This window comes from Arachis stenosperma, chromosome 5 (genome assembly GCF_014773155.1).
Source record: "Arachis stenosperma cultivar V10309 chromosome 5, arast.V10309.gnm1.PFL2, whole genome shotgun sequence".
Classification (NCBI taxonomy): Eukaryota; Viridiplantae; Streptophyta; class Magnoliopsida; order Fabales; family Fabaceae; genus Arachis; species Arachis stenosperma.
Window position 1 is genome coordinate 105,784,698 of NC_080381.1, and position 27,216 is coordinate 105,811,913.

Here is a 27,216-nt window from a genome sequence, read left to right on the forward strand (position 1 = left end):
TTGTTGAATGGGGTTGGTAAGAACTTCCCAACCTCTTCTTTGAATCTCATGTCGGATCTCTAGATATTCACTCTTTTTGAGTTTGAAAGGGACCTCGGGGATTACCTTCTTCATGGCCACAACTTCATAGAAGTGGTCTTGATGCACCCTTGAGATGAATCTCTCCATCTCCCGTGACTCGGATGTGGAAGCTTTTGCCTTCCCTTTTCCTCTTTCTAGAGGTTTCTCCAGCTTTAGATGCCATAAATGGTTATGGAAAAATAAAAAGCAATGCTTTTACCACACTAAACTTAGAAGGTTTGCTCGTCCTTGAGCAAAAGAAGAAAGAAGAGAGTTGAAGAAGAAGAAATAGAGGAGATGGGGGGATCCTGTGGGGTCCACAGATCCTGAGGTGTCAAGGATAGCTTATCCCTGCACTAAGTGGCATGCAAGACGCCCCTTTCTGCCAATCCTGGCATTAAACGCCAGGCTGCTGCCCATTCTTGGCGTTAAACGCCAGTCTGGTGCCCCTTTCTGGCGTTAAACGCCCAGAATGGTGCCAGACTGGGCGTTAAACGCCCATTTTGCTATTTTCACTAGCGTTTAAACGCTAGCGAGTTTTCCTCCAGGGTGTGCTGTTTTTCTTTCTGTTTTTCATTCTATTTTTGCTTTTTCAATTGATTTTGTGACTTCACATGATCATCAACCTATAGAAAACATAAAATAACAAAGGAAAATAGATAAATATAACATTGGGTTACCTCCCAACAAGCGCTTCTTTAATGTCAGTAGCTTGACGGTGTCCTCTCTTGGAGCCTCACATATGTTCAGAGAAATGTTGGAACCTCCCAACACTAAACTTAGAGTTTGAATGTGGGGGTTCAACACCAAACTTAGAAGTTGGTTGTGGCCTCCCAACACCAAACTTAGAGTTTGACTGTGGGGGCTCTGTTTGACTCTGTTTTGAGAGAAGCTCTTCATGCTTCCTCTCCATGGTAACAGAGGGATATCCTTAAGCCTTAAACACAAAGGATTCTTCATTCACTTGAATGATCAATTCTCCTCTGTCAATATCAATCACAGCCTATGCTGTGGCTAGGAAGGGTCTGCCATGGATGATGGATTCATCCATGCACTTCCCAGTCTCTAGGACTATGAAATCAGCAGGGATGTAATGGTCTTCAACCTTTACCAGAACATCCTCTACAAGTCCATAAGCTTATTTTCTTGAATTGTCTGCCATCTCTAGTGAGATTCTTGCAGCTTGTACCTCAAAGATCCCTAGCTTCTCTATTACAGAGAGAGGCATGAGGTTTATGCTTGACCCTCGGTCACACAGAGCCTTTTCAAAGGTCATGGTGCCTATGGTACAAGGTATTGAGAACTTCCCAGGGTCCTGTCTCTTTTGAGGTAATCTCTGCCTAGTCAAGTCATCCAGTTCTTTGGTGAGCAAAGGAGGTTCGTTCTCCCAAGTCTCATTACCAAATAACTTGTCATTTAGCTTTATGATTGCTCCAAGGTACTTAGCAACTTGCTCTTCAGTAACATCTTCATCCTCTTCAGAGGAAAAATACTAACCAGAGCTCATGAATGGCAGAAGTAAATCCAATGGAATCTCTATGGTCTCAGTGTGAGCCTCAAATTCCCATGGTTCCTCATTAGAGAACTCATTAGAGGCCAGTGGACGTCCATTAAGGTCTTCCTCAGTGGCGCTCACTGCCTCTTTCTCCTCTCCAAATTCAGCCATGTTGATGGCCTTATACTCTCCTTTTGGATTCTTTTCTGTATTGCTTGGAAGAGTACTAGGAGGGAGTTCAGTAATTTTCTTACTCAGCTGACCCACTTGTGCCTCCAAGTTTCTAATGGAGGACCTTGTTTCAGTCATAAAACTTTGAGTGATTTTGATTAGATCAGAGACCATGGTTGCTAAGTTAGAGTGGCTCTGCTTAGAATTCTCTATCTGTTGCTGAGAAGATGATGGAAAAGGCTTGCCATTGCTAAACCTGTTTCTTCCACTATTATTGTTGTTGAAACCTTGTTGAGGTCTCTGTTGATCCTTCCATGAGAGATTTTGATGATTTCTCCATGAAGGACTATAGGTGTTTCCATAGGGTTCTCCCATGTAATTCACCTCTTCCATTGAAGGGTTCTCAGGATCATAAGCTTCTTCTTCAGATGAAGCGTCCTTAGTACTGCCTGGTGCAGCTTGCATTCCAGATAGACTTTGAAAAATCATATTGACTTGTTGAGTCAATATTTTGTTCTGAGCCAATATGGCATTCAGAGTATCAATCTCAAGAACTCCTTTCATCTGATTCGTCCCATTGTTCACAGGATTCCTTTCAGAAGTGTACATGAATTGGTTATTTGCAACCATTTCAATGAGTTCTTGAGCTTCTGCAGGCATCTTCTTCAGATGAAGAGATCCTTCAGCAGAGCTGTCCAATGACATCTTGGACAGTTTAGACAGACCATCATAGAAGATACCTATGATGCTCCATTTAGAAAGCATGTCAGAAGGACATTTTCTGATCAATTGTTTGTATCTTTCCCAAGCTTCATAGAGGGATTCACCTTCCTTCTGTCTGAAGGTTTGGACTTCCACTCTAAGCTTACTTAATTTTTGAGGTGGAAAGAACTTTGCCAAGAAGGCATTGACTAGCTTTTCCCAAGAGTTCAGGCTTTCTTTAGGTTGTGAGTCCAACCGTATCCTAGCTATGTCTCTTACAGCAAAAGGGAATAGCATAAGTCTGTAGACCTCAGGGTCAACCCCATTAGTCTTAACAGTGTCACAGATTTGCAAGAATTCAGCTAAAAACTGATGTGGATCTTACAATGGAAGTCCATGGAACTTGCAATTCTATTGCATTAGAGAAACTAATTGAGGCTTAAGCTCAAAGTTGTTTGCTCCAATGGCAGGGATAGAGATGCTTCTCCCACAAAAGTCAGGAGTAGGTGTAGTAAAGTCACCCAGCACCTTCCTTACATTGTTGGCATTGTTGTTGTTTTTGGCTGCCATGTCTTCTTCTTGTTTGAAGATTTCTGTTAAGTCCTCTCCAGAGAGTAGTGCTTTAGCTTCTCTTAGCTTCCGCTTTAAGGTCCTTTCAGGTTCAGGATCAGCCTCAACAAGAATGCTTTTGTCCTTGCTCCTGCTCATATGAAAGAGAAGAGAACAAGAAAGTATGGAATCCTCTATGTCACAGGATAGAGATTCCTTGAGGTGTCAGAGGAAAAGAAGAATAGAAGGAGGAGGTAGAAGAATTCAAACTTATCAAGAGGGATAGAGTTCGAATTGTGCATTGAGGAGGAGTGTTAGTCCATAAATAGAAGGATGTGAAAAGAGGGGAAGAATTTTTTGAAAATAAATTAAAAGATTTTGAAGAACTTTTGAAAAATTAAAGAATGATTTTCGAAAATTAAAGTTGGGAAAGAAATAAAGTGATTTTTGAAAAAAGATTTTTGAAAGTAGAAATAAAAAAGATATGATTGAAAAGTTATGGTTTTAAAAAGATATGATTTTTAAAATTAATCACTTGGCTAACAAGAAATTTAAAAGATATGATTCAGACATTAAACCTTTCTCAACAGAAAAGGCAACATACTTGAAATGTCTAAATCAAATCATTAATTGTTAGCAAGTATTTTTGAAAATGGAAAGAAATTGACTTTGAAAATATATGATTGAAAAGATATGATTTGAAAAAGATTTGATTTTAAAAAATTATGGAGATTTGAAAAAAATCTGAATTAAAAACAAAATCTTCCTTCTTGTGCCATCCTGGCATTAAACGCCCAGAATGGTATCCATTCTGGTGTTTAACGCCCAAAACTCTACCTTTTTGGGCATTAAACGCCCAGCCAGGTACCCTGGCTAGCGTTTAAACGCCAGTTTTCCTTCCTCACTGGGCGTTTTGAATGCCCAGCTTTTTCTGTGTAATTCCTCTGCTGTATGTTCTGAATCTTCAATTCTCTATATTATTGACTTGAAAAGACACAAATTAATTTTTTTTTTGAATTTTTAATGATGAGGAATAATCAAAATGAAACTAAGATCAAATAAACAATGCATGCAAGACACCAAACTTAGAAGTTTGTATACTATTGACACTAACAAATTGAGAATGCATATGAGAAACAACAAAACACTCAAGACAAGAGAATTTAAAGATCAGAGCAAGGAAATCATCAAGAACAACTTGAATATCAATGAAGAACATGATGCATGTAATTTTCGAAAATTAGAAGAATAAAGACATGCAATTGACACCAAACTTAAAATTTAGACACTAGACTCAAACAAAAAACATAAAATTATTTTTGGTTTTAAGATTTTATAATTTTTTTGGATTTTTCGAAAATTGAGTGGAAAAGAAAAAAAGGATATCTAAATTTTTAATAAGAATTTCCAGGAATCATGCAATGTTAGTCTAAAGCTTTAGTCTAAAAAAGATTAGACATGGCTAGCCAAGCTTCAGCAGGACATTACATTCAAGAGCTAAATTGATGAGAATCAATCAGCTTTGGTGATGATGAAAACATCATCTGAAACTCTAGAATTCATTCTTAAGAACTCTGAAGAACAGGATAAAAAAAAATTACCTAATCTAAGCAACAAGATGAACTGTCAGTTGTCCAAACTCAAACAATCCCTGGCAACGGCGCCAAAAACTTGGTGCGCGGAATTGTGATCATCAATGGCGCCATCAACATGGTACGCTCAATTGCAATCTCAACTCTTTATCACAACTTCGCACAACTAACCAGAAAGTGCACTGGGTCGTCCAAGTAATAAACCTTACGCGAGTAAGGTCGATCCCACAGAGATTGTTGGTATGAAGCAAGCTATGGTCATCTTGTAAATCTCAGTCAGGCAGATTCAAATGGTTATGGATGATTTATGAATAAAGCATAAAATAAGGATAGAGATACTTATATAGTTCATTGGTGAGAATTTCAGATAAGTGTATGGAGATGCTTTGTCCCTTCCGTCTCTCTGCTTTCCTACTGTCTTCATCCAATCCTTCTTACTCCTTTCCATGGCAAGCTGTATGTTGGGCATCACCGTTGTCAGTGGCTACAGTCCCGTCCTCTCAGTGAAAATGTTCAACGTGCTCTGTCACAGCACGACTATTCATCTGTTGGTTCTCGATCATGTCGGAATAGAATCCAGTGATTCTTTTGCGTCTGTCACTAACGCCCCACAATCGCGAGTTTGAAGCTCGTCACAGTCATTCAATCCCTGAATCCTACTCAGAATACCACAGACAAGGTTTAGACCTTCCGGATTCTCAAGAATGGCCACCAATGGATTTTAGCTTATACCACGAAGATTCCGATTAAGGGATCCAAGAGATATCCACTCAATCTAAGGTAGAACGGAGGTGGTTGTCAGGCACATGTTCATAGGTGAGAATGATGACGAGTGTCACGGATCATCACATTCATCAAGTTGAGGAACAAATTATATCTTAGAACAAGAATAAGCCAAATTGAATAGAAGAACAATAGTAATTGCATTAATACTCGAGGTACAGCAGAGCTCCACACCTTAATCTATGGTGTGTAGAAACTCCACTGTTGAAAATACATAAGAACAAGGTCTAGGCATGGCCGTGAGGCCAGTCCCAAATGATCTTAGAACTAGACGTCCAAAGATGATCAAAAGATCTAAAGTGATCCAGAGATCCAAAGATCCAAAGATGAAAATACAATAGCAAAAGGTCCTATTTGTAGAGAACTAGTAGCTTAGGGTTTACAAAGATGAGTAAATGACATAAAAATCCACTTCCGGGCCTACTTGGTGTGTGCTTGGGCTGAGCATTGAAGCTTTCATGTGTAGAGACTTTTTTTGGAGTTAAACGCCAGCTTTTGTGCCAGTTTGGGCGTTTAACTCCCATTCTTGTGCCAGTTCCGGCGTTAAACGCCAGAATTCTTGAGCTGACTTGGAACGCCTGTTTGGGCCATCAAATCTCGGGCAAAGTATAAACTATTATACATTTCTGGAAAGCCCGGGATGTCTACTTTCCAACGCAATTAAGAACGCGCCAATTAGGCTTCTGTAGCTCCAGAAAATCCACTTCGAGTGCAGGGAGGTCAGAATCCAACAGCATCTGCAGTCCTTTTCAGCCTCTGAATCAGATTTTTGCTCAGGTCCCTCAATTTCAACCAGAAAATACCTGAAATCACAGAAAAACACACAAACTCATAGTAAAGTCCAGAAAAGTAAATTTTAACTAAAAACTAATAAAAATATAATAAAAACTAACTAAAACATACTAAAAACATACTAAAAACAATGCCAAAAAACGTATAAATTATCCGCTTATCAGTAAAGCATTAACATTATGAGTAAAAACATCACTAGAAACCTAAAAAAATATATTGAAAAGGAGTTTAGTGTAAAAAGGGCAGAAATAAAATTTCATAAAATAATAAGGTCAAAGTGGTAATTGTGACTACAGGCTTAAAAGACTAAGAGTAGATGACCAGGCACTAGAGCTATCACAAACTAAGAGCATAAAAGTTCCTTAGAAAATATTTCTTATAATGTTCCTCAGAGAAAAACTGTAATCCCCAATGGGTTAAGAGATTATCTGAGGAGAAAGAATATTTGCTCCGATAAAATTAGAACTATACGACAATCCAACTTGCTAGAACGATACCTTAGGACCGACACCCGACTATTTCCTTCCCTAAGATAGTACCCTACTAGGAACCTTATGTTTTCTCCCTTTTCTTTCCCTCTACAGATGGAGACGACATGATGCCAGATGAACACAAAACCGCACATCTCCTATTACCCAGTTTACGAAGTACATGAAGTACACAGTGAAAGATTTTTGCAATTATACGCCACCATAGAGACTAAAATATCTTTCCCTCTAGTTATTAGCATTTTTTGAGGGATAGGCATTTGCTGTTTTCTACTAGTATTAGGTTCCAGTCTAGGCGCTTCCTAAATGGGCTAGAACATGAGATTTCTTATGTTTTCAATTGTCTGTACCGTATTTGTACATATGTATATATGATATACTGAAAGAATCTATCTATAGTTATCTTTGGTCGTGAATAAGTGTTGCTATTTTATATGTTTATCATTCATGTGCTTCTGATTACTGCTTATCTATTCATACTACTAATTAATTCACGCAAATGCATATTATGAGTGCGACATGCTCAATATTATACAATACTATACAGGGTCCAAAGCCTATATGTCGACCGATGATTAACACCTGACGATTGGTATTTATTCGAAAATACTGAAAGTTGAGTCGTTATACCTCTCACAACTGCCACACACTTTCACTATCTCTCATTCTCACACACGCACTCAGAAAAAAGAAAAAGATAAGTGAATAAGGGAGAACGGGAAGAAAAAGAAAGAAGAAGAAAAAGAAGAGGAAAAAGGAAGTGTGTTGCCAACGATAAGAGGCAGCCGCTTGCCATCGGAGAGAGAGAGAGAGAGAGAGAGAGAGAGAGAGAGAGAGAGAGAGAGAGAGAGAGAGAGAGAGAGAGAGAGAGAGAGAGAGAGAGAGAGAGAGAGAGAGAGAGAGAGAGAGAGAGAGAGAGAGAGAGAGAAGGCGATGATGACAGCTTATGGTTCCAAAGGACAATGTTTTTGAAGTAAAGTTAGAGTAAATTGAAAAGATTTCAAATATGATAAGGAATCTTCCCACCAATTCCAGCATTTAAGAGGTTAAGGTAAGTTAAGCTTTTGATTTCACAAAGAAAGTTTGGAATCTCAAAATTATTTTGACTCAACTGTAAATACTCTAAACGCCTTATGCAACCAAAGAACATATTACCTCACCACCTATATTAAAAACAGATGGTGATGAAGAGCTTAGGTGGAGCTTAAGAATAGAAAAACTTACGTTGCTGCAAACAACTTTAGACTAGTGGTAGTAGTTTGGATTGGAAGCATTCCATGAAGAGAGCGTGTTTGAAACGTTGGTGAGAAAAAGCTTAAATGAAAGAAAACATTCGTGCACACTCAGAAAGCAGGATGTTGACCCTGATTCTATTCCTTTGCAAATGCTAGAATGTGACATTAGTGAGAGAATGTTAAAAAGGTGAAAAAGGATACGAGTGAAAGAATTCATATTATGATATTGTGTTATTGTCATATTATGATTTACGATGAATCCCTTAAAGCTATACACCTATTTATAGCGTGGTTCCTAACATTACCTGCGTAGACTTGGAATTTGAACTATCATTTTGATCCCATGCAGGAAGAAAACATGGTGGACCTTGATTTCTCCATTCTGATGTGATTTAAGAAAGCAACTTATTAGTAGAGTATTCAAATACCTAAAATTTATGTTAACCTATGATTGTAATTTAAACATAAAGATCGACGAAGGCTAACTCTTCTGGTAGTCTAATTTTTTGGTGTTATACTATAAGCTCATAGAGTACTATTGATCTATACGATACGATTTATATATACTGCTACTATTCATGGATACAGTTTTATTAATATTTTTCTTTGGCGTTGTGGTATTTGGTAGGCTTTATTTTCATAAGTACATTTTTGCACTTATTACTGCATTTATGAATCTCTTAAATTATACTGAGAATCAACCCCTGAGCCCAACAAGCAGTATCATAACTCGTTCGACTTAGGATTATATTGTATAAATTATGGAAGACAATACAACAATGGATACCATGATCAAATTTGCAGTATCAAATTACTCCATTTAAAAGTTGAAGATTGAGGAATTACTTTACTACAAGGATTTGTGTAATCTTATATAAAAAGGAGATACAAAGCCGGAAGAGGTGGATGATAACGCATGAAAAAAGTTGCAGTGGAAACTATGGATTAATAAAGCAGCTGAGTGGATATCAATATCCATCATGTGGCCAAGAAACTAATGCTATACTTTATGAAAGAATTTGAAGAATATACTGAAAGAATGAACGATTCGAAAGCCAATTGAGTCTTTTAGTATTTATGAAACCAAAAGAGTGAAGGCTAAAGTGGATCAAATTGGTGAGGTCTCCAATTTGGTATAGTAAATGAAAAGTAACGAGGAATTTATTTGATTTAATTTGAATAATTGAGATTTGGACTTTAATAGTTTAACTTAATGAACAAAAAAAATTAATTAGATTATCTCTATTTTTAACTTAGTGGTTATTTTAAATTAATTAGTAAGTTGATAAATAAATATTTTGTATTGCCAAAATAGATTTTTATTGAACTATTCTTGCCCAAAAATTATCACTTTATCCTCAATTTTATTAAAATTCATAAACTACCCCCTCATCCCTTTTTCCTAATCCTAACCTTGATTTCTAAACACACCAAAGTTCTAAAAACGGGATCGGATCGGCCGATTCAACAGGATAAACTAAAAACCGGTCAGTCAGTTAGTCCGATCTATCTATAAAACCATTATATAAAAAAATGATGAAAAAACCAGCCAAACCAACAATTAACCGACGAATAAGCCGAACTGACTGGGTTTCAACAAGTGCCGATTCTCCTCCCCCCCAAACCACGAAATGGCGTCGTTTTGGCGCTCGTGAAAAAAAAAAGAAAAAAAGAAAAAGGCTGAAGTAAAATAACGTTGCCCCACTTTCCTCTTCGAAGAACCCCTCCTGGTCACCTCCCAACCCTAACCTTCTCTTTAACCTTCAACCCTACAAACGCCACCGTCACTTCCAACAAACGCCAGAGGAAGCATCACCGTTGCTGGTCGAAGCATCACCATCGCAGATCGAAGCATCACGGTCACCATCATCGAAGCGTTGGTGTCATCTGGTCGTCGGCTTGTCATCGTCACCAAACCATCACCGTCACTGAAGCGTTGGTCGTCAGCTTCCAACAACTTCCTTCCATGGCTTCTTCTCTTCATCGGTGCTCTCTTCTCTTTCATTGGCTACGGCCTTCTCTGGCTCCCCCTTAGCCACACCCTTCCTTCTCTTCCCTACGCCTTGGTAACTCTCTTTCTCTTTCAGATTTTTTTGTGGACTCAAGTCAAACTTGTTAGGTAGCAACGCACTGAATATTCCTTGGTATCTTAAATGGAGAATCTTTTTATATTTTTCTTGATTTCATTATTAACATGTAATCTTAGATTAATTCCAATACTTGATCTAGGTCTTTATTATTATTGTTATGTTGCATGTGTTACAGCTACGGTTTTTCCTGGTTGTTGCAACCAACAGTTGTGCATGGTTAACCACTGGGATTCTTGGTCCTTGCAACAGAACAATAATAATTGGTATTCCTGCTGTGTGCTTCAGCATGATGTTTCTTGTTAGGCCTTGCACTCCACTTTTCACTAAAGATTTGAGTTTATGGGTTTCTGGTTTTTTCAATTAAATTTTTATTCAGTGAAAAATTTAGAGCAAATTTGAGTTGCAGAATTCTTCTTCTGAGTTCTTGTTCTATTTTTCAATTTTTTTATTTGGTTAAGTATATGAATTACTCATTCTGTAATTTTGAATAAATTTAATGCATGTTCTATTTTAGAATTCTGAATTTTGGTATTTTGAATTTTGATATATAAATTCAATTCTACTCTATTGAATTCGGCTATATTAAGTTTTGGTGAATAACTGGATGAATTTTTTTTAGTTATAAACTTTGATATTTGAAGTTGTTTATAATCTTTTAATGATAAATTATGGATAATTCATTTTGTAAAATTGATAAATTTTGAATTTTATTAATTTAAAAATGATTGAATTTAACTTTTTAAAATTATGTATTGAATTTTTTATAATTTTACTCTATATTTAATTAAACTGGTTCAAGCACGATTATCACTAAACCATTAAACCAATCACTTGACCGATTCGATAATCGATCCGGTTCTTACAACATTGAAACACACTCTCCTCTCACAGCCGGCACACACACATACTCTCGCCATCTCTTATTATTACACACGCAACGAGAAAAAAAAGAATAAGAGAAAGAGGCAGAAAGGCGAAAAGAAGGAAAAAGAAGAAGAGGAGGAGCAAGGAAGGGTGTTGCTGGCGATGGGAGGCCGCCACTTGACGTCACTGAAAGAGAGAACGAAGAGAGAAAGAGAGAACAGATAGTGAAAGAGAGAACAGAGAGAGAGTTCGCAGACACAGAAGAAGAAGTGGAATATGAGAAGACAACAGCAATAGGTTATGGTTCCAAGGACAATATATTTGAGGTCAAGATATAGTAAATTGAAAAATTTTCCAATCTGATAAGGAATCTTTCTACCAATTCCAGCATTTAAGAGAATGAGGTAAGGTAAGCTTTTGATTTCATAAAGAAAACTTGGAATCTCACCATGAAAATTATTTTGATTCAAGTCTAAATACTCTAACAGCCTGTTGGACACCTTTAAATGATGAAATTAGAATTCAATTCCATCAATAAATGAATTCCTAAAGAAATGGAATTCAATTCCATAATTTGGAACAACTAACTCATTAATGAGATAGAATTGAATTCCATTGTTTGGAATGACTTATTGATGAATTACATTATTTCTCTAAGACATTTTTACCCCTCAATAAATATTAAGTATAATTTTATTTATCAATTATTTAGATAATATAATTATATAAATCACTTATAAGTAAAATTGGTCTAACAAAACCTCACCAATTAGATCCATCTCACCCATGAAATCATGATAGGTGAAATTTTTTCAAAAATGAGAAATTTAAATTATTTCTAAAAAAAAATCAACATCTCATAACATTTTTATTTTTTTCTATAATCTTATTTGTGTGTGATTATGACACTCATTTGATATGATCATGTTTTTGTTAAAAAATAATAAAATTAAAAATGAGATAACTTCATAAGCCATAAACATAACAAAGTTTAATTTAAAACAAAATACTCATAATCCATATCAATAAATCAACCTCACATGACCCTTATAGAAGTTTTGAGTTTCCATCACGCTAAACATAACATAAAAGCCTAAATAGTAGAGATTTCATCATACTAAGTATAACATAAAAAAGAAACATTAGTTTAAATCTAAAAATATTGCCACAAATTTCTAAAACTCAAAATCCATTTTCCCCTCAACCATTCAAGACGAAGCTCTTCCGGTAAAATGTTCACACGTACACAAAATAATAAGAAATTAATGTTGTCTATGAATATAATCATTCCACATTTTTGCGGCTATAGTATCCCTCAAAATCTCTCCCCTTCGTCCATCTTCCCCTCTAGCAATGTTTTTACGACTTGCTCTATCTTCAGGTACATTATTCATTAGATCTCTATCAACTTGTGCAATAATTTCTTCATCAGGATCAAAATCTATTAAGAAATTATGCAAAATACAACAAGAAATGATGATTTCACTGACTTTGTCTATATTATATCTAGACATCTCTGACAGGATTGGAAATCTATTCTTCAAGACACCGAAAGCTCTTTCAATTGCATTGCGCAATGAAAAATGTCTTAAGTTAAACAATTCTTTTGGATTTTCAGGAGGATGTCGAGAATATTCGCTTAAATGATATCGAGTACTTCGATATGAAATGATTAACCCCGACCTCAACATATAACCAGCATCAGCTAGGTAAAATTTACCTAAAACAAATTGTAAAATACATATGTAAATATTATAAGCTTTTTAAAAACATACAATAACAACAAATTTATATTTGAAAAAATGACAAAATACCTTGAGGAATATTTAGATTATCTTCATTATGAATTGCATTTTCTAAAATTCTTGAATTTGAAGCGGAGCCCTCCCACCCAGGTAAAACATAAGTAAATTTCAAATCAAATATGCAAGCTGCCAATATATTCATGGTAGGAAAACCTTTTCTTCCTCTATACCTTGACACATCTTCTTTAGGAACCTTAACTCGGATATGTGTTCCATCCAAAGAACCAATACAATTCTAAAGTTTCAACATAAATTAATAGTTACGACCATGTGTTAGTACAAAAATTTATTAAAAAGTTTACATTTATACAAAAAATATACCTTGAAGTAAGGATAAAATCTTTCTCCACTATTGAATATTTCGGGTGGGACAGTTGAGCCGTTCACTTGAACTAAAAATTGATCCTCTAAGGTTATTATAACTCTAAGGACTTGGTGAAAATGTCGACTAATAGTCTCAGTAGACTAACGAAAGAAAAAACCTTCTACCCGAGTACTTGAATGACCACTTAAAATATGTAAAATTTTGCCACTTGCTCTTCAACAATACTATATTGGTTATCTCTAAGAAGCCCTCGTTGACGAAGTATTGCAACTAATCTAGTGAAAACATCATAACTCATACGTATTATAGAACGTGAGTTATAATGTGTTTCTAATTGAGCAATCAATTCTCGACGTATTTGTTCTCTACTATGACGTTGAGATTGGGTGATTGATCTTTCAATACAAGACATTTGCCAAATCATATATTGCATACAAGCCAAATAGCCCGCAAAAGTAACTATGGCTAAAATTGCATTTATTTCAGATTCTATCATATTAGATACCTACATAATATCAAAGTAATAAAGAAACGGTATGTTGATGATAATAAAGAAACGGAATGACATTGCATTGGATAGGAAAAGGATACATGTTTAAAGAAAAAAACTTAGTTTCCTCTTATACCCAAAAGAACCATCGCATGAAAGGGATGACACCACAATCACAAACCCATACAAAAGCCTTGAAAATTAATTAACAGTAAAAAGCTCAAAACAAAATAGCCATTCCATCCAAATTTGTAATCCATGTGTCAAAATATCTTTCATCGAGAACGGTTCTTTAATTGAGTCCTATCCAATTTAACATGGGAGCAACAAAATAATCTATAATGAAATAGCCTGTGATTTACATAAAACAATACACCACACTATAACAATCACCAAACAGTAGCAACAAAACCAATTATACATGAGAACCGCGAGCTAAAAATAAAATCATAAGTTGAAGATTATGACCATCAGCAATAACAAGCCAAAAAATCATGACAATTTATGGAACTAGAAATCAAATTAGACATGTCATCAAACAGATTGTGCACATTAAAATAAATACACAAATCAAGAGTATGGGTAACAATTTTTTGCCAAAGTAATCAACATTCCCCTACCTCTAATTCCAGCTCCTAGCAACTGACAGAGTGAAGAGTTTGCGTTGCTCGAAGAGGAAGGCTTCACGGCACTGCAACAAAGAGCTTGCACCTTGTCAGAGAATGGTGAAAGTAGTGAACAACCCTGACAAACACGAACAGGACTTCACGGTGTGCAGCTTCAATCCTCTAACAAATAAGCAAAATAGGGTTTAAAAAAGTGAAGGGATTATGGAATATTATAATTTGGACAGGGGTATTTTTGATATTATACAGTTTAAGTGAGATTTAAGTGATAATTGATTTCGAAATCAGACCAAAGTAGGTCTGATTTGTAAATGGGGTAAAATGAAAATTGAAATTCTCACCAAAATTCAACTTCATGTTTTTTTTTTCTATTCCAAAGCAAGGAATAGAATTCAATTCATCTATGATTTCAAATCAGATGCATTCCAAACAGGCTGTAAATGCTTCAATACAACCAAAGAACGGATTACCTCACCACCTATGTTAGAAATAGAAGGTGATGAAGAACTCAGGTGAAGCTTAACAACACGAAAGCGTACATTGTTGCAAACAACTTCAGACCAATGGCAGCATGTAGTTTGGATTGGAAGCGTTACACGATGAAAGCTTGTTTGAGACATTAGTGAGATAAAGCTTGTTGTCCCTGTTTCTGTTCCTTTGAAAATCGAGAACGGGACATTTGTAAGAGAATGTTGAAAAGATGAAAAAGGATAGGAGTGAAAGAATCCATATGATGATATTGTGATATTGTGATTTATGATGAATTCCTAAAAGCCATGCACCTATGAGGAGTGTTAGGAGCAGGAGAATTTGTGATGTATAGTCATTAATTAGTCATTATCAGTATTTTTAATGGTGTGAAATGACATCTAATGATGTAGGATTAATTATTTTTTTTCTAATGATTAAGTATAGACCAAATTTTAATAAAATAATTGGCCCGTAAACTTTCTCAATATTAGTGATTTAAAACACTACTTGTGTAGACTTAGAATTTGAACTATTATTTTGATTCCAGGCAAGAAGAAAACACAGTGGACCTTGATTTCTCCATTCGTATGTGGTTTAGGAAAGTAATTTATTAGTGGAGTATTTTAAAAAAATATGTTTTTATAAAGACGCGTAAAACGTCTTTTTTGTAAAGACACTTATGTGTCACATTATTATTGGACGTATTAATGAATCTGTTATTTTTGAATTTCTTAACAAATTAAAATAAAACTGATTTTTTATAACAATAACAATAAATTTAATTGTTATCAAATCCGGTCAAACCGACCAATTTACATAATCCACTAGATTATAGATTTTTTTTTGTTTTTCTATTAAACAAAAGTCAGGAATATATTTATCGTTTTATCAAAAAATTTAAACATAATTTGTTTAGATTGTGTAAATCAATCAAATCAAATCCAGTCTAATAATTATAGTGCAGAAAATTGGGTTTATTATTGTTGCTATAATAAACCGATTTTATTTTAGTTTATTAAAAAATAAATTATTAACCGGTTTAATAAAAATGTCCAATAATACCATAACACATGTAGATATCTTTAAAAAAAAATATTTTAGTGCCTTTATCGAAGTCGTCTCCATAAAATAAATGTTATTCGAACACTTAAAAGAAAATTTGAATTCGCCTATAATTTTAATTTAAACACAAAGATTGATGAAGACTATGTTTTTTGGTAGTCTAATTTTTCGGTATTATACTATATGCTTACATGGTACTATTGGTCATTTGGTTTATACGATACTATTCATTTAGAGGGTTACCATTCATGGATATTGTTCGTATTTTTCTACTGCGTCGTTGTATTTGACAGTTTCTATTCTCTTAAGTACGTTTTAGCGCCTATTATCGTATATAGGCATCTCCTAATTTATACTGAGAATCAACCCCTAAGTCCAACCAGCAGTATCATAGCTCGTTCAACCCTGGATATATTATATAAATTATGGAAGACAATAAAATAATGGATACCATGATCAAATTGAAAACATCAAATTATTCCATTTAGAAGTTGAAGATTAGGGAATTTCTTTACTACAGTGATTTGTATGACCTTACATAAAAAGGAGATACAAAGCCGAAAGAGGTGGATGATGATGCCTAGAAAAAGTAGCATTAGAAAGTCATTGGATTAATAAGGCAATGGGGTGGATGTTAGCGTCTACCATGTGGCCACAGAAACTAATGCTTATGCTTTATAGAAGAATTTGAAGAATCTCCACAAGGGAAAGACTGAACAAAATAATGCGTTTGCAATTATAAAAATGAAAGATCTATTGCATAGCACTGTTGATCTGGTGTCACTAAGCAATTCTATTTCGACTGAAAAAATTTTAGTCCAAGTAAAAGATAGTGTGTTTAACGACGAAGTCGGGAGACGTGATTCGGGAGCCAATAATTACCAAACCTTTGTTACTGGAAGCAGGGCATAAGTCAAAGTAGAGGGAGATCTAGAATGCTGAAAGATAAATTGTAATTCCAAACAAGAAGAAAGTTCAGACGTTACTGTTGTAACGAAGAAGACCATATCAAAAGAAACTGTAAAACCGGAAAAAAATAGAAGCATAAATGATTAGAATCAAAATGAGGCTAATGATGAAAGTATCCTTTTTTTTTGGTGACTAATGAAAGTATCCTTTAAAAATAAAAATACGCTCTCAACTTTAAATTGTTTTTTTTTTCCTATTCATATTTTTCAACTTGGGATATTTTAATCAAATAAAAGTTTCAAAATATTAATACCAGAAAAAAAATTGCAAAGTATTTATCTATTTGAAATATCGTGATAATATTAATCTTTATTCTCTTTGTAGCCAGAATTTTTATTTAATTGGATACAATAATGTTTCTAAACGGCTAATATAATACTAAAAGAGAGAATAAATATACTAGTTATTATACATGTATTTACAGAAATCAATCATGCTATATTTAGTCACTGAGAATATATATATATATATATACCAAAATTATTTCACCATATAAAAATATATATTTAGTATTCCTAAAAACAATTAATTTTTCGGCAATGATAAATATAGTTATTTTACTTTTAATTATTCTAATAGTTATTACTTTATTAAAAAATATTTGAAATAACATAGGTTGACATTTTATATTGATAGAGTATTACACTTTTATTATATAAATTTGTTTATACTCTGGTCCAAAGTAAAGTTAGGTCCAAAAAGAATAAAGGCTCACACAAGAGATTAGCCCTCCTCTGCACCTACCCGACCTCATAAAGGCCGGGTGCAACGACAATTGTACAAAGTCCTATTTATTTAAATAAGTAACTAATTCCTAAGATATCTCTTACCCATATAGAAGGAGATCTAAACAACTTCCTTATCAAAAGGAAATGGCCATCCACCATCAAAGGTGGAACTACTCTAAAAGGTGGTTATCTATTCTACTATAAATACACTGACACCCTCAAGTATATTTAGAACCCAACCTACTAAAAACCTGCCTAAAACCTTTGCTAACATAAGCATCAAAGTCTCTTGCAGGTACCATCCCCTACCTCTTCATGAAGAATTCGAACGACAACACCTTAGCTCCAATACAAGTTGGACGCTGCCACAGAGGGAGCTTGGACTTGATGTTCAGGACCAAACACATCCCAATTTTAGGTGACCCTCGGAACATTAGCATCATTACTGGGGACTTAGAAGTCTACACCCCTCCATGGCAGACGAACAATTTGAAGATGGACACATTGCATCTAAGTCTGAAACAGTGCTTCATAACGACGACCAAACCCTTGTGATACCCCGACGACAAGAAGGAGCAAGTAATCCTAGTGGGGAAGAACATGACAAAATCCTCACACCCCACAACTACAGTCAGAAGTGCATCCACCTGAGAACGAAGAGCCCCACACCCAACTGAGATCATAGGACTCGTACACGGATATCAAGGCCAGTTTGAGCAACTCGAACAAGAGATCGAGTGAAAAAGATAAGCTGAAAGAAATCTGCGAAGGGAGGTACGACGCAAAAGGAAACTCAAGGAAAAGCTTCTATAATTAGAAGCTGATCTACGAAATCGGACCAACAATGCTGAACGGGAAGAAAGCCCTTTTGGGAGAGAAGATCCATTCATAGAAGAGATCATGTGGGTTAGGGTTTCCGACATAGATCTTTATGATGGCACAACCGACGCAGGACATCACCTCAGTAATTTTAAAAGTAGGATATATCTAGCCGACGCGTCCAATACGACTCGTTGCAAGGCTTTTCCGGCAACATTAACCAAAGCAGCAATGAAATAGTTCGATAGCTTACCACCCAGGTCGATGACTTGTTTTAATGACCTGGTAAGGAAGTTTCTTACCCAATTTTCAATTCAAAAGGACAAAGTCAAGCATACTCCAAGCCTCTTAAGGGTAAAACAAGAAGTCAAAGAAAATCTTCGTGCTTATATGGAAAGGTTCAATAAAACTTGCTTATAAATACAGAATTTGCCTCCTGAAGCAGTAATAATGGGGTTGGTTAATGGCCTTAGAGAAGGTTTATTCTCTCAATCCATATCAAAGCGGCACCCAACTTCTTTATATGAAGTACAAGAGTGGGCCGAGAAGTATAGAAGAGAACTCCCGACTTAGAGATCCAGTACCAAGACCAAACCCTCCCTTCCAAGCTCGGGATAAGGACAAGGTGGACATAAAGAAAAAAGAGGAATACAGCTCGAAAAAGCATAAGAGGTACCACAATTATACCCCACTCCGAGTTTCTCTTGTTGATATCTACAGGGAGATCCATCACACTGAAAAACTTCCACCTCCCCATCCTATTAAGCACAAAAAAAATTGGAAGTCAAACGGAATTTTGCGAGTATCACAAACTATATGGGCATTCTACCAATGATTGTTATGATATGAAAAATGTTATTGAAGAGTTTACCAGAAAAGATTGGCTAGAAAGATACCTCGCTGAAAGGTCAGAAGACCCAGGAAAAAGGAAGCAAGGAAAATGAAGAAGGAACTCGTATTGAACTATCATTAAAGTTCAAGTTTCCTACTTCTAACAATTAAGCAAAATATGAAGCCTTACTTGTTGGCTTAAGGCTGGTTAAAGAAGTCGGGGCAGAAAAATTGATCGTGTTTAGTGACTCTCAAGTGATCACCTCCCAAGTAAACGGGACTTATAAAGCTAAAGATCCCAACATGAAGAAGTACCTAAAAGAAGCACGAGAACAATTAGCTCAGTTCTCTGAAAGAGAGGCCTGACATATAGCTTAGGAACCTAATATCCAAGCCAATGCCCTCTCTAAATTAGCTAGGACCAAGTCAGAGGGCAATAATAGAAGCCTGATCCAGGAAACTTTCCATACACCACCAGTAGTAAAGGAAGATGACAGGTCGGACATAATGACCATATCCAATCAAAGCCTAGGATGGTTGACCTCCGTAGCCAAATATCTTAAATTCGACGTCATTCTTAGAGAAGAAAGGAAGCAAGAAGGCTCATAAGAGAAGCGCAAAATTATACCCTGGTCCACAATGTTCTTTACAAAAGAGGAGTATCTGCACCTCTATTGAAGTGTGTCCCAACCTCCAAGACTAAGGAGGTCTTAGAAGAAGTTCATAATGGCATATGTGAGAATCACTTAGGAGCATAATCACTAGCCAAGAAAGTGATTCGAGCTGGCTTCTTTTGACCGACCTTCCAAAAGGAAGTGGCCGACTTTGTTAAAAAGTGTCCACCTTGTCAAAAGCATGCCAACTTCCATGTAGCGCCTCTAAAAGAACTCATTAATGTCACTTCACCTTAGCCATTTGCAAAATAGGGCTTAGATCTCCTCGGTTCATTTTCACAAGCCCCTGGACAAGTAAAGTACCTCATAGTGGGTATTGATTATTTCACTAAGTGGATCGAGGCTTTGGTAACCCTCGTAGCTTAAAGAAGTCAGAAATTCCTTTACAAGAACATTGTCACCTAGTTTGGAGTTTAACATTCCATCACTACGGACAATAGAACTCAGTTCACCAACTCAGCCTTTAGAAGCCTGGTGGCCAGTCTCAAGATCAAGTACTTGTTCACGTTGGTAGGACACCCCCAAGCCAATGGGTAAGAAGAAGCTGCGAATAGAGCCATACCAGCTGTTCATACCCTGGGTCAAGTTGTCCGACCCGGGATGATTAGCAACGAGACGACCGACCTCTTCAGGTCAAACTACCCAACCTCTTCTCAAAGAGCTCGGCCAAAATGCCAAGGAAGCCCGATAAAGGGCCCAAATAGAGGAACACGACCCAAATCCAAAGGCAGCCCAAGCCTAGAGAGAAAAGAGCGGTTCCCATGAAGATAAGATAAGATAAGATAAGATAACTAACTTATCTTATCTGAAAAGGTCACTCTACACCATTATAAATACACTGGATCACCCAGGTATAACTCATACTCTGATTCTACTAAAAACCTGCTTAATACCCTTGCTAACTTAAGCATTGGAGTCCCTTGCAGGTACCACCACCCACCGGTGACGAGGGATCAGCAGCATTGCCAGTCCAACAGGTCGGACACGACAGTTCTGACCGCCACGCCCAAGCCGGACACGTCATCTCCGATCAGTATAGAAGATCTCATCCGAGATCGACCAACAGTTTCAGGTAACCCTCAGAACATTAGCGCCGTTGCCGGGGAACCTAGAAGTCATCCCATCATCATGGCGGACGACCATGACAACGACCACGATTCGAGTCTAGAAGACAGAACGCCGCACAAAAATGCGGACACTACACCAAAGAATACCCCGCAACCTAACGAAGACAAAAATTCACCAAACTCAGGAGCCCTTGAGACACTTCAAGATCGTTTAAAACAACTCGAGAAAGAAACCCAACATCAGCGAGAAGCTGGGAAGGACTTACAAATGGAGATAAGGCGACGCGGGGAATTGGAGGACAAACTCCTAAAATTCGAAGCCGATCTCAAAACCAAAGCGACTCGTTCCACCCACGAGGACAACTCCCACAAGGACCAAGATCCATTCACCAAGGAGATAATGAAGACCAAAATCCCAAAAGACTTTAAACTCCCGGATATGGCCTTATATGATGGCACGGCAGATCCCAGCCACCACCTCAGTAATTTCAGAAGTCGAATGTACCTCACTGACGCCTCAGCGCAATCTGCTGCAAAGCCTTCCCGACTACCTTAACAAAAACGGCAATTAAGTGGTTCGACAATCTACCCCCAGGTCCATCTCAAGCTTCGACGACCTAGCCAAGAAGTTTCTAGCCAGATTCTCTATCCAAAAAGACAAAACCAAGCACACCCCAAGTCTATTAGGAATCAAACAAGGAGATCGAGAAAGTCTTCGCAGCTACATGAAAAGATTCAACAAGGCATGTCTAGACATACAAAGTCTACCCATGGAAGCGGCCATCATGGGCATCATCAATGGCATATGAGAAGGGTCTTTTAGCCAATCCATATTGAAAAAGTATCCCACATCTCTAAATAAGGTACAAGAACGAGCAGAGAAGTATATCAACATGGAGGAAAATGCTCGACTAGGAGAGACCTCAAAATCCGGATTCTCCTACTCCTCCCGAGATAAGGACAAAGAATCCAAGAAAAAAGAAGATCGACATGGGGAAAAGATAAAAAAAATACAACAATTATACCCCACTTCGAGTATCCCTTGTGGATGTCTACAGAGAAGTATGCCATACTGAAAAGATACCCCCAGCTCGACCACTCAAAAGCAAAAAAGGAGGAGAAAACCGGGCAGAATATTGTGAATATCATCGAATCTACGGACATTCTACCAACAAATATTTCGACTTAAAAAATATCATAGAAAGACTGGTAAGAGAAGGAAAATTAGATCGGTAATTGGCGAGCCGAGCAGACGATCCCAGAAAAAGAAGAAGGGACGAAGATGTCGGACAAGCAGAACGACCACCCCGTACACCCGAGAGACACGTCCACATGATACACGGAGGATTTGCGGGAGGCGGGATCTCCAAATCATCTTGCAAAAGATATCTCAAAGAAGTATATCATGTTGAGGGAAGAGAAGAAACACCCGACATCCCCACAATTATTTTTACCAAAGAGGATGCATCTGGCATTATCCCAGGACACGACGATCCTATGGTCATCACCATCATATTGGCAAACGCAAATCTCCACCGCACACTGATAGACCAAGGAAGCTCCGCCGACATATTATTCAAAACTGCCTTCGACAAACTCGGCCTAGAAGAAAAAGAACTCAGAGCATATCCGAACAGCCTATTCGGACTGGAAGACACCACGGTTCAACCACTTGGATACGTCTCACTACACACGACCTTAGGAAAAGAAAACCAGTCAAGAACACTCAAAATAGACTACATTGTGGTCGATGTAAGCTCAGCCTACAATGCCTTAATAGGTCGGACAACATTGTATCAGCTCGGCGCAGTAGTCTCGACTCCACATCTATGCATGAAGTTTCCAACTGCAGAAGGAATAGCTACAATAAAAGCAGTCCAGAAGACGGCGCGCCGCTGCTACAACGAAAGTTTAAACCTTAGAGACAGAGGAGAAGAATTCCACACCATCGAACTCGGTGGAGCTCAGAGGCGGGAAGAACTCCGCCCACAACCCGAAGCTGAGGTAGAAAAAGTCCAGATCGGAGATATCCTGGACCAAACAACCAATATCGGTACAATCCTAAAAGGAGACATAAAAGAATGACTCGTACAATTCTTGCGAGATAACGTTGACCTCTTTGCATGGAAGGCCGCAGACATGCCAGGCCTAGATCCCCAAGTTAATATGCCACAAGCTAGCAATCTACCTAGGATCTCGGCCAGTACAACAGAAACGTAAAAAGCTCGGGCCAGAACGATCCCAAGCTGTGAAAGAGCAGGTACAAGCCCTACTGGAGGCAGGATTCATAAGAGAAGTCACGTACCCACTATGGTTAGCCAACATTGTCTTGGTGAAAAAATCAAATAGGAAGTGGCGGATGTGCACCGACTACACTGATCTCAACAAAGCCTGCCGAAAAGATCCTTATCCACTCCCAAGTATCGACACTTTGGTAGATGCCTCCTTCGGATATAAATACCTCTCATTTATGGACGCATTCGGGATACAATCAAATCCCGATGTAGCCACCCGACCAAGTAAAAACCTCGTTCTTAACTCCAAAAGCAAACTACTGCTACATCGTCATGCCTTTTGGACTAAAAAATGCAGGAGCTACCTGATGAGCGGATAATTTGTACACTTTTTGGCATTGTTTTTAGTATGTTTTTAGTATCTTTTAGTTAGTTTTTAGTATATTTTTATTAGTTTTTAGTTAAAATTCACTTTTCTGGACTTTACTATGAGTTTGTGTGTTTTTCTGTGATTTCAGGTATTTTCTGGCTGAAATTGAGGGACCTGAGCAAAAATCTGATTCAGAGACTGAAAAGGACTGCAGATGCTGTTGGATTCTGACCTCCCTGCACTCGAAGTGGATTTTCTGGAGCTACAGAAGCCCAATTAGCGCGCTCTCAACGGCGTTGGAAAGTAGACATCCTGGGCTTTCCAGCAATATATGATAGTTCATACTTTTCCCAAGATTTGATGGCCCAAACCGGCGTTCAAAGTCACCTCAAGAAATCCCAGCGTTAAACGCTGGAACTGGCACCCAAATGGGAGTTAAACGCCCAAACTGGCACCAAAGCTGGCGTTTAACTCCAAGAAGAGTCTCTACACGAAAAATACTTCATTGCTCAGCCCAAGCACACACCAAGTGGGCCCGGAAGTGGATTTTTATGTCATTTACTCATTTCTGTACACCTTAGGCTACTAGTTTTCTATAAGTAGGACCTTTTACTATTGTATTAAGCATCTTTGGATCTTTGGAACCTTTTTCTTGAGATCTTTTGATCACTTTGGGAGGCTGGCCATTCGGCCATGCCTAGACCTTGTTCTTATGTATTTTCAACGGTGGAGTTTCTACACACCATAGATTAAGGTGTGGAGCTCTGCTGTACCTCGAGTATTAATGCAATTACTATTGTTCTTCTATTCAATTCCGCTTGTTCTTTGTCCAAGATATCACTTGTTCTTCAACATGATGAAGGTGATGATTGACGCCCATCACCATTCTCACTCATGAACAAGGTGACTGACAACCATTCTTGTTCTACAAGCATCTGAGGCTTAGTGAATATCTCTTGGATTCCTGATTGCACGATGCATGGTTGATCGCCTGACAACCGAGTGCTCGCCTGACAAACGAGCCAACCATTCCGTGAGATCAGAGTCTTCGTGGTATAGGCGAGAACTGATGGCAGCATTCAAGAGAATCCGGAAGGTCTAACCTTGTCTGTGGTATTCTGAGTAGGATTCAATGATTGAATGACTGTGACGTGCTTCAAACTCCTAGCAGGCTAGGGCGTTAGTGACAGACGCAAAAGTATCAATGGATATTATTTCGGCCTGACCGAGAACCGACAGCTGAATTCCGCTATGCCGTGACAGGACATATGCAATCGCTTTCACTGAGAGGATGGGAGGTAGCTGCTGACAACAGTGAAACCCTACATGAGCTTGCCATGGAAAGGAGTAAGAAGGATTGGATGAAGGCAGTAGGAAAGCAGAGAGACAGAAGGGAAGGCATCTTCATGCGCTTATCTGAAGTTCCTACCAATGAATTACATAAGTATCACTATCTTTATCTTTATGTTATTTTCGTTCATCATCATACACATCTGAGTTTACCTGACTAAGATTTACAAGATGACCATAGCTTGCTTCAATACTAACAATCTCCGTGGGATCGACCCTTACTCACGTAAGGTATTACTTGGACGACCCAGTGCACTTGCTGGTTAGTTGTGCGAAGTTGTGTAATGCCATGGTATTGAGCTACCACGTTTGTGGAGCCATTACCGGGGATTATGAGAGTTGTGAAAAAGTATTGTTCACAATTTTGCGCACCAAGTTTTTGGCGCCGTTGCCGGGGATTGTTCAAGTTTTGAGCAAGCTTTTGGTAACATCAGTGCCAAGATCCGGCAATAGCACCAAGTTTTTGGCGCCGTTGCCGGGGATTGTTCAAGTTCTGAGCAAGCTTTTGGTAACAATGCCAGGGATTGTTCTAGTTTGGACAACTGACGGTTCATCTTGTTGCTTAGATTAGGTATTTTTTTTTTCGAAATTCTTGAAGATGAATTCTAAAGTTTCATGATGATTTGTTGAAATCTGGCTGGCTGAGAAGCCATGTCTAATCTGATTGGACCGAGGTTTCAACTAATCACCACAAGAGCTTGTTGATTTTCATCAATCTTGCTTTTGGAGCAGTGATCTGCTAAGGCTTGGCTGACCTTTGGTCATGTCTAGTGTTTTGGACCGAAGCTTTCTTTGAAAGCTTGGCTGGCTGTGAAGCCATGTCTAATTCCTGGACCAGAGTCTTAGACTAGCATTGCACTGATTCCTGGAATTCTCATTAAGAATTTTGATATCTTTTTCCACTTAGTTTTCGAAAAACACAAAAAAAAATCACAAAATCAAAAAAAAACCAAAAATATTTGATGTTTCTTGCTTAAGTCTAGTGTCTCATCTTAAGTTTGGTGTCAATTGCATGCTTTCATTCATGTGTCTTAAAGATCTTCAAGTAATTCTTGATGATTTCTTACTCTGATCTTTGAATTCTTTTGGCTTGAGAGTTTATGTGTCTCATATAGTGTCAGTAGTATACAAACTGTTAAGTTTGGTGTCTTGCATGCATAGTTATTTGACTCTTGTTGCATTTTGATTATTAAAAATCTGAAAATATTTTTAATTTGTGTCTTTTCAAGTCAATGATACAAAAAATTGAAGATTCAGAACATACTGCAGAGGAATTATACAGAAAAACTGAGCATTCAAAAATGCCCAGTGAAGAAGACAGACTGGCGTTTAAACGCTAGCCAGGGTACCTGGTTGGGCGTTTAACGCCCAAAGAGGTAGCATTTTGGGCGTTAAACGCCAGAATGTATACCATTCTGGGCGTTTAACGCCAGGATGGTGCTAGGGGGAAGATTTTGTTTTCAAAATCAAATTTTTTTCAAGTTTTCAAAGTTTTTCAAAATCAAATCTTTTTCAAATCATATCTTTTCAATCAAATGTTTTCAAAATCAATTTCTTTCTTTTTTTAGATACTTCCTAACAATTAATGATTTGATTGAACATCTCAAATTTGTTACCTTTTCTGTTGAGAAAGGTTTAATGTTTGAATCATATCTTTTCTTGTTAGGCAAGTCACTAATTTTCAAAACATATCTTTTAAAATTGTTTTCAAATCATATCTTCTCAATCACATTTTTTTAAACCAATCATATCTTCTCAACCACATCTTTTTCAAAATAGTTTTCAATCAAATCTTTTTAACTTCTAATTTCAAATCCTTTTTCAAAAATTACTTGATTTCTTTCTTACTTTTATTTTCAAAAATCAATTAAGTGTTTTTCAAAATGTTTTCAAAATCTTTTTAATTGAATTTTCGAAAATCCTCTTCCCTCTCTCTCACATCCTTCTATTTATGGAGTACTGCTCCTTCTTAATGCACAATTCGAACTCTATCTCATCAAGTTCGAATTCTTCTACCTTCTTTCTTCTATTTTTCTTTTTCTCTGACACTTCAAGGAATCTCTATACTGTGACATAGAGGATTCCACATTTTCTTGTTCTCTTCTCTTTCTTATGAGCAGGAACAAAGACAAAGGCATTCTTGTTGAAGCTGACCCTGAACCTGAGAGAACCTTGAAGCGAAAGCTAAGAGAAGCTAAAGCACAACTCTCTGTTGAGGACCTGACCGAATTCTTCAAGGAAGAAGAACCCATGGCAGCCGAAAACAACAACAATGCCAACAATGCAAGGAAGGTGCTGCGTGACTTCACTGCACCTACTCCTGATTTCTATGGGAGAAGCATCTCTATCCCTGCCATTGGAGCAAACAACTTTGAGCTTAAGCCTCAATTAGTTTCTCTAATGCAACAGAATTGCAAGTTCCATGGACTTCCAATGGAAGATCCTCATCAGTTCTTAGCTGAATTCTTGCAAATCTGTGACACAGTCAAGACTAATGGGGTTGACCCTGAGGTCTATAGACTGATGCTATTCCCTTTTGCTGTAAGAGACAGAGCTAGAATATGGTTGGATTCT

At 37.3% G+C, this 27,216-nt stretch overlaps 1 protein-coding gene and 1 non-coding gene across 2 annotated transcripts; one reads left to right on the forward strand and one right to left on the reverse strand.

Moving 5' to 3' along the window:
• The first annotated feature begins 2,485 nt into the window (after nucleotides 1-2,485).
• LOC130932277 (small nucleolar RNA R71) lies at nucleotides 2,486-2,593 on the forward strand. Its single transcript, XR_009067434.1, has one exon. It is a non-coding gene; the product is annotated as a small nucleolar RNA R71 (small nucleolar RNA).
• A 9,490-nt stretch (nucleotides 2,594-12,083) lies between these two features.
• LOC130981026 (protein ANTAGONIST OF LIKE HETEROCHROMATIN PROTEIN 1-like) lies at nucleotides 12,084-12,768 on the reverse strand. Its single transcript, XM_057904665.1, has 2 exons — nucleotides 12,636-12,768; nucleotides 12,084-12,541 (listed from the first exon to the last, which is right to left on the reverse strand). The coding sequence occupies exons 1-2, from the start codon at nucleotides 12,766-12,768 to the stop codon at nucleotides 12,084-12,086; spliced, it is 591 nt and encodes a 196-aa protein (XP_057760648.1).
• Nucleotides 12,769-27,216: the final 14,448 nt, after the last annotated feature.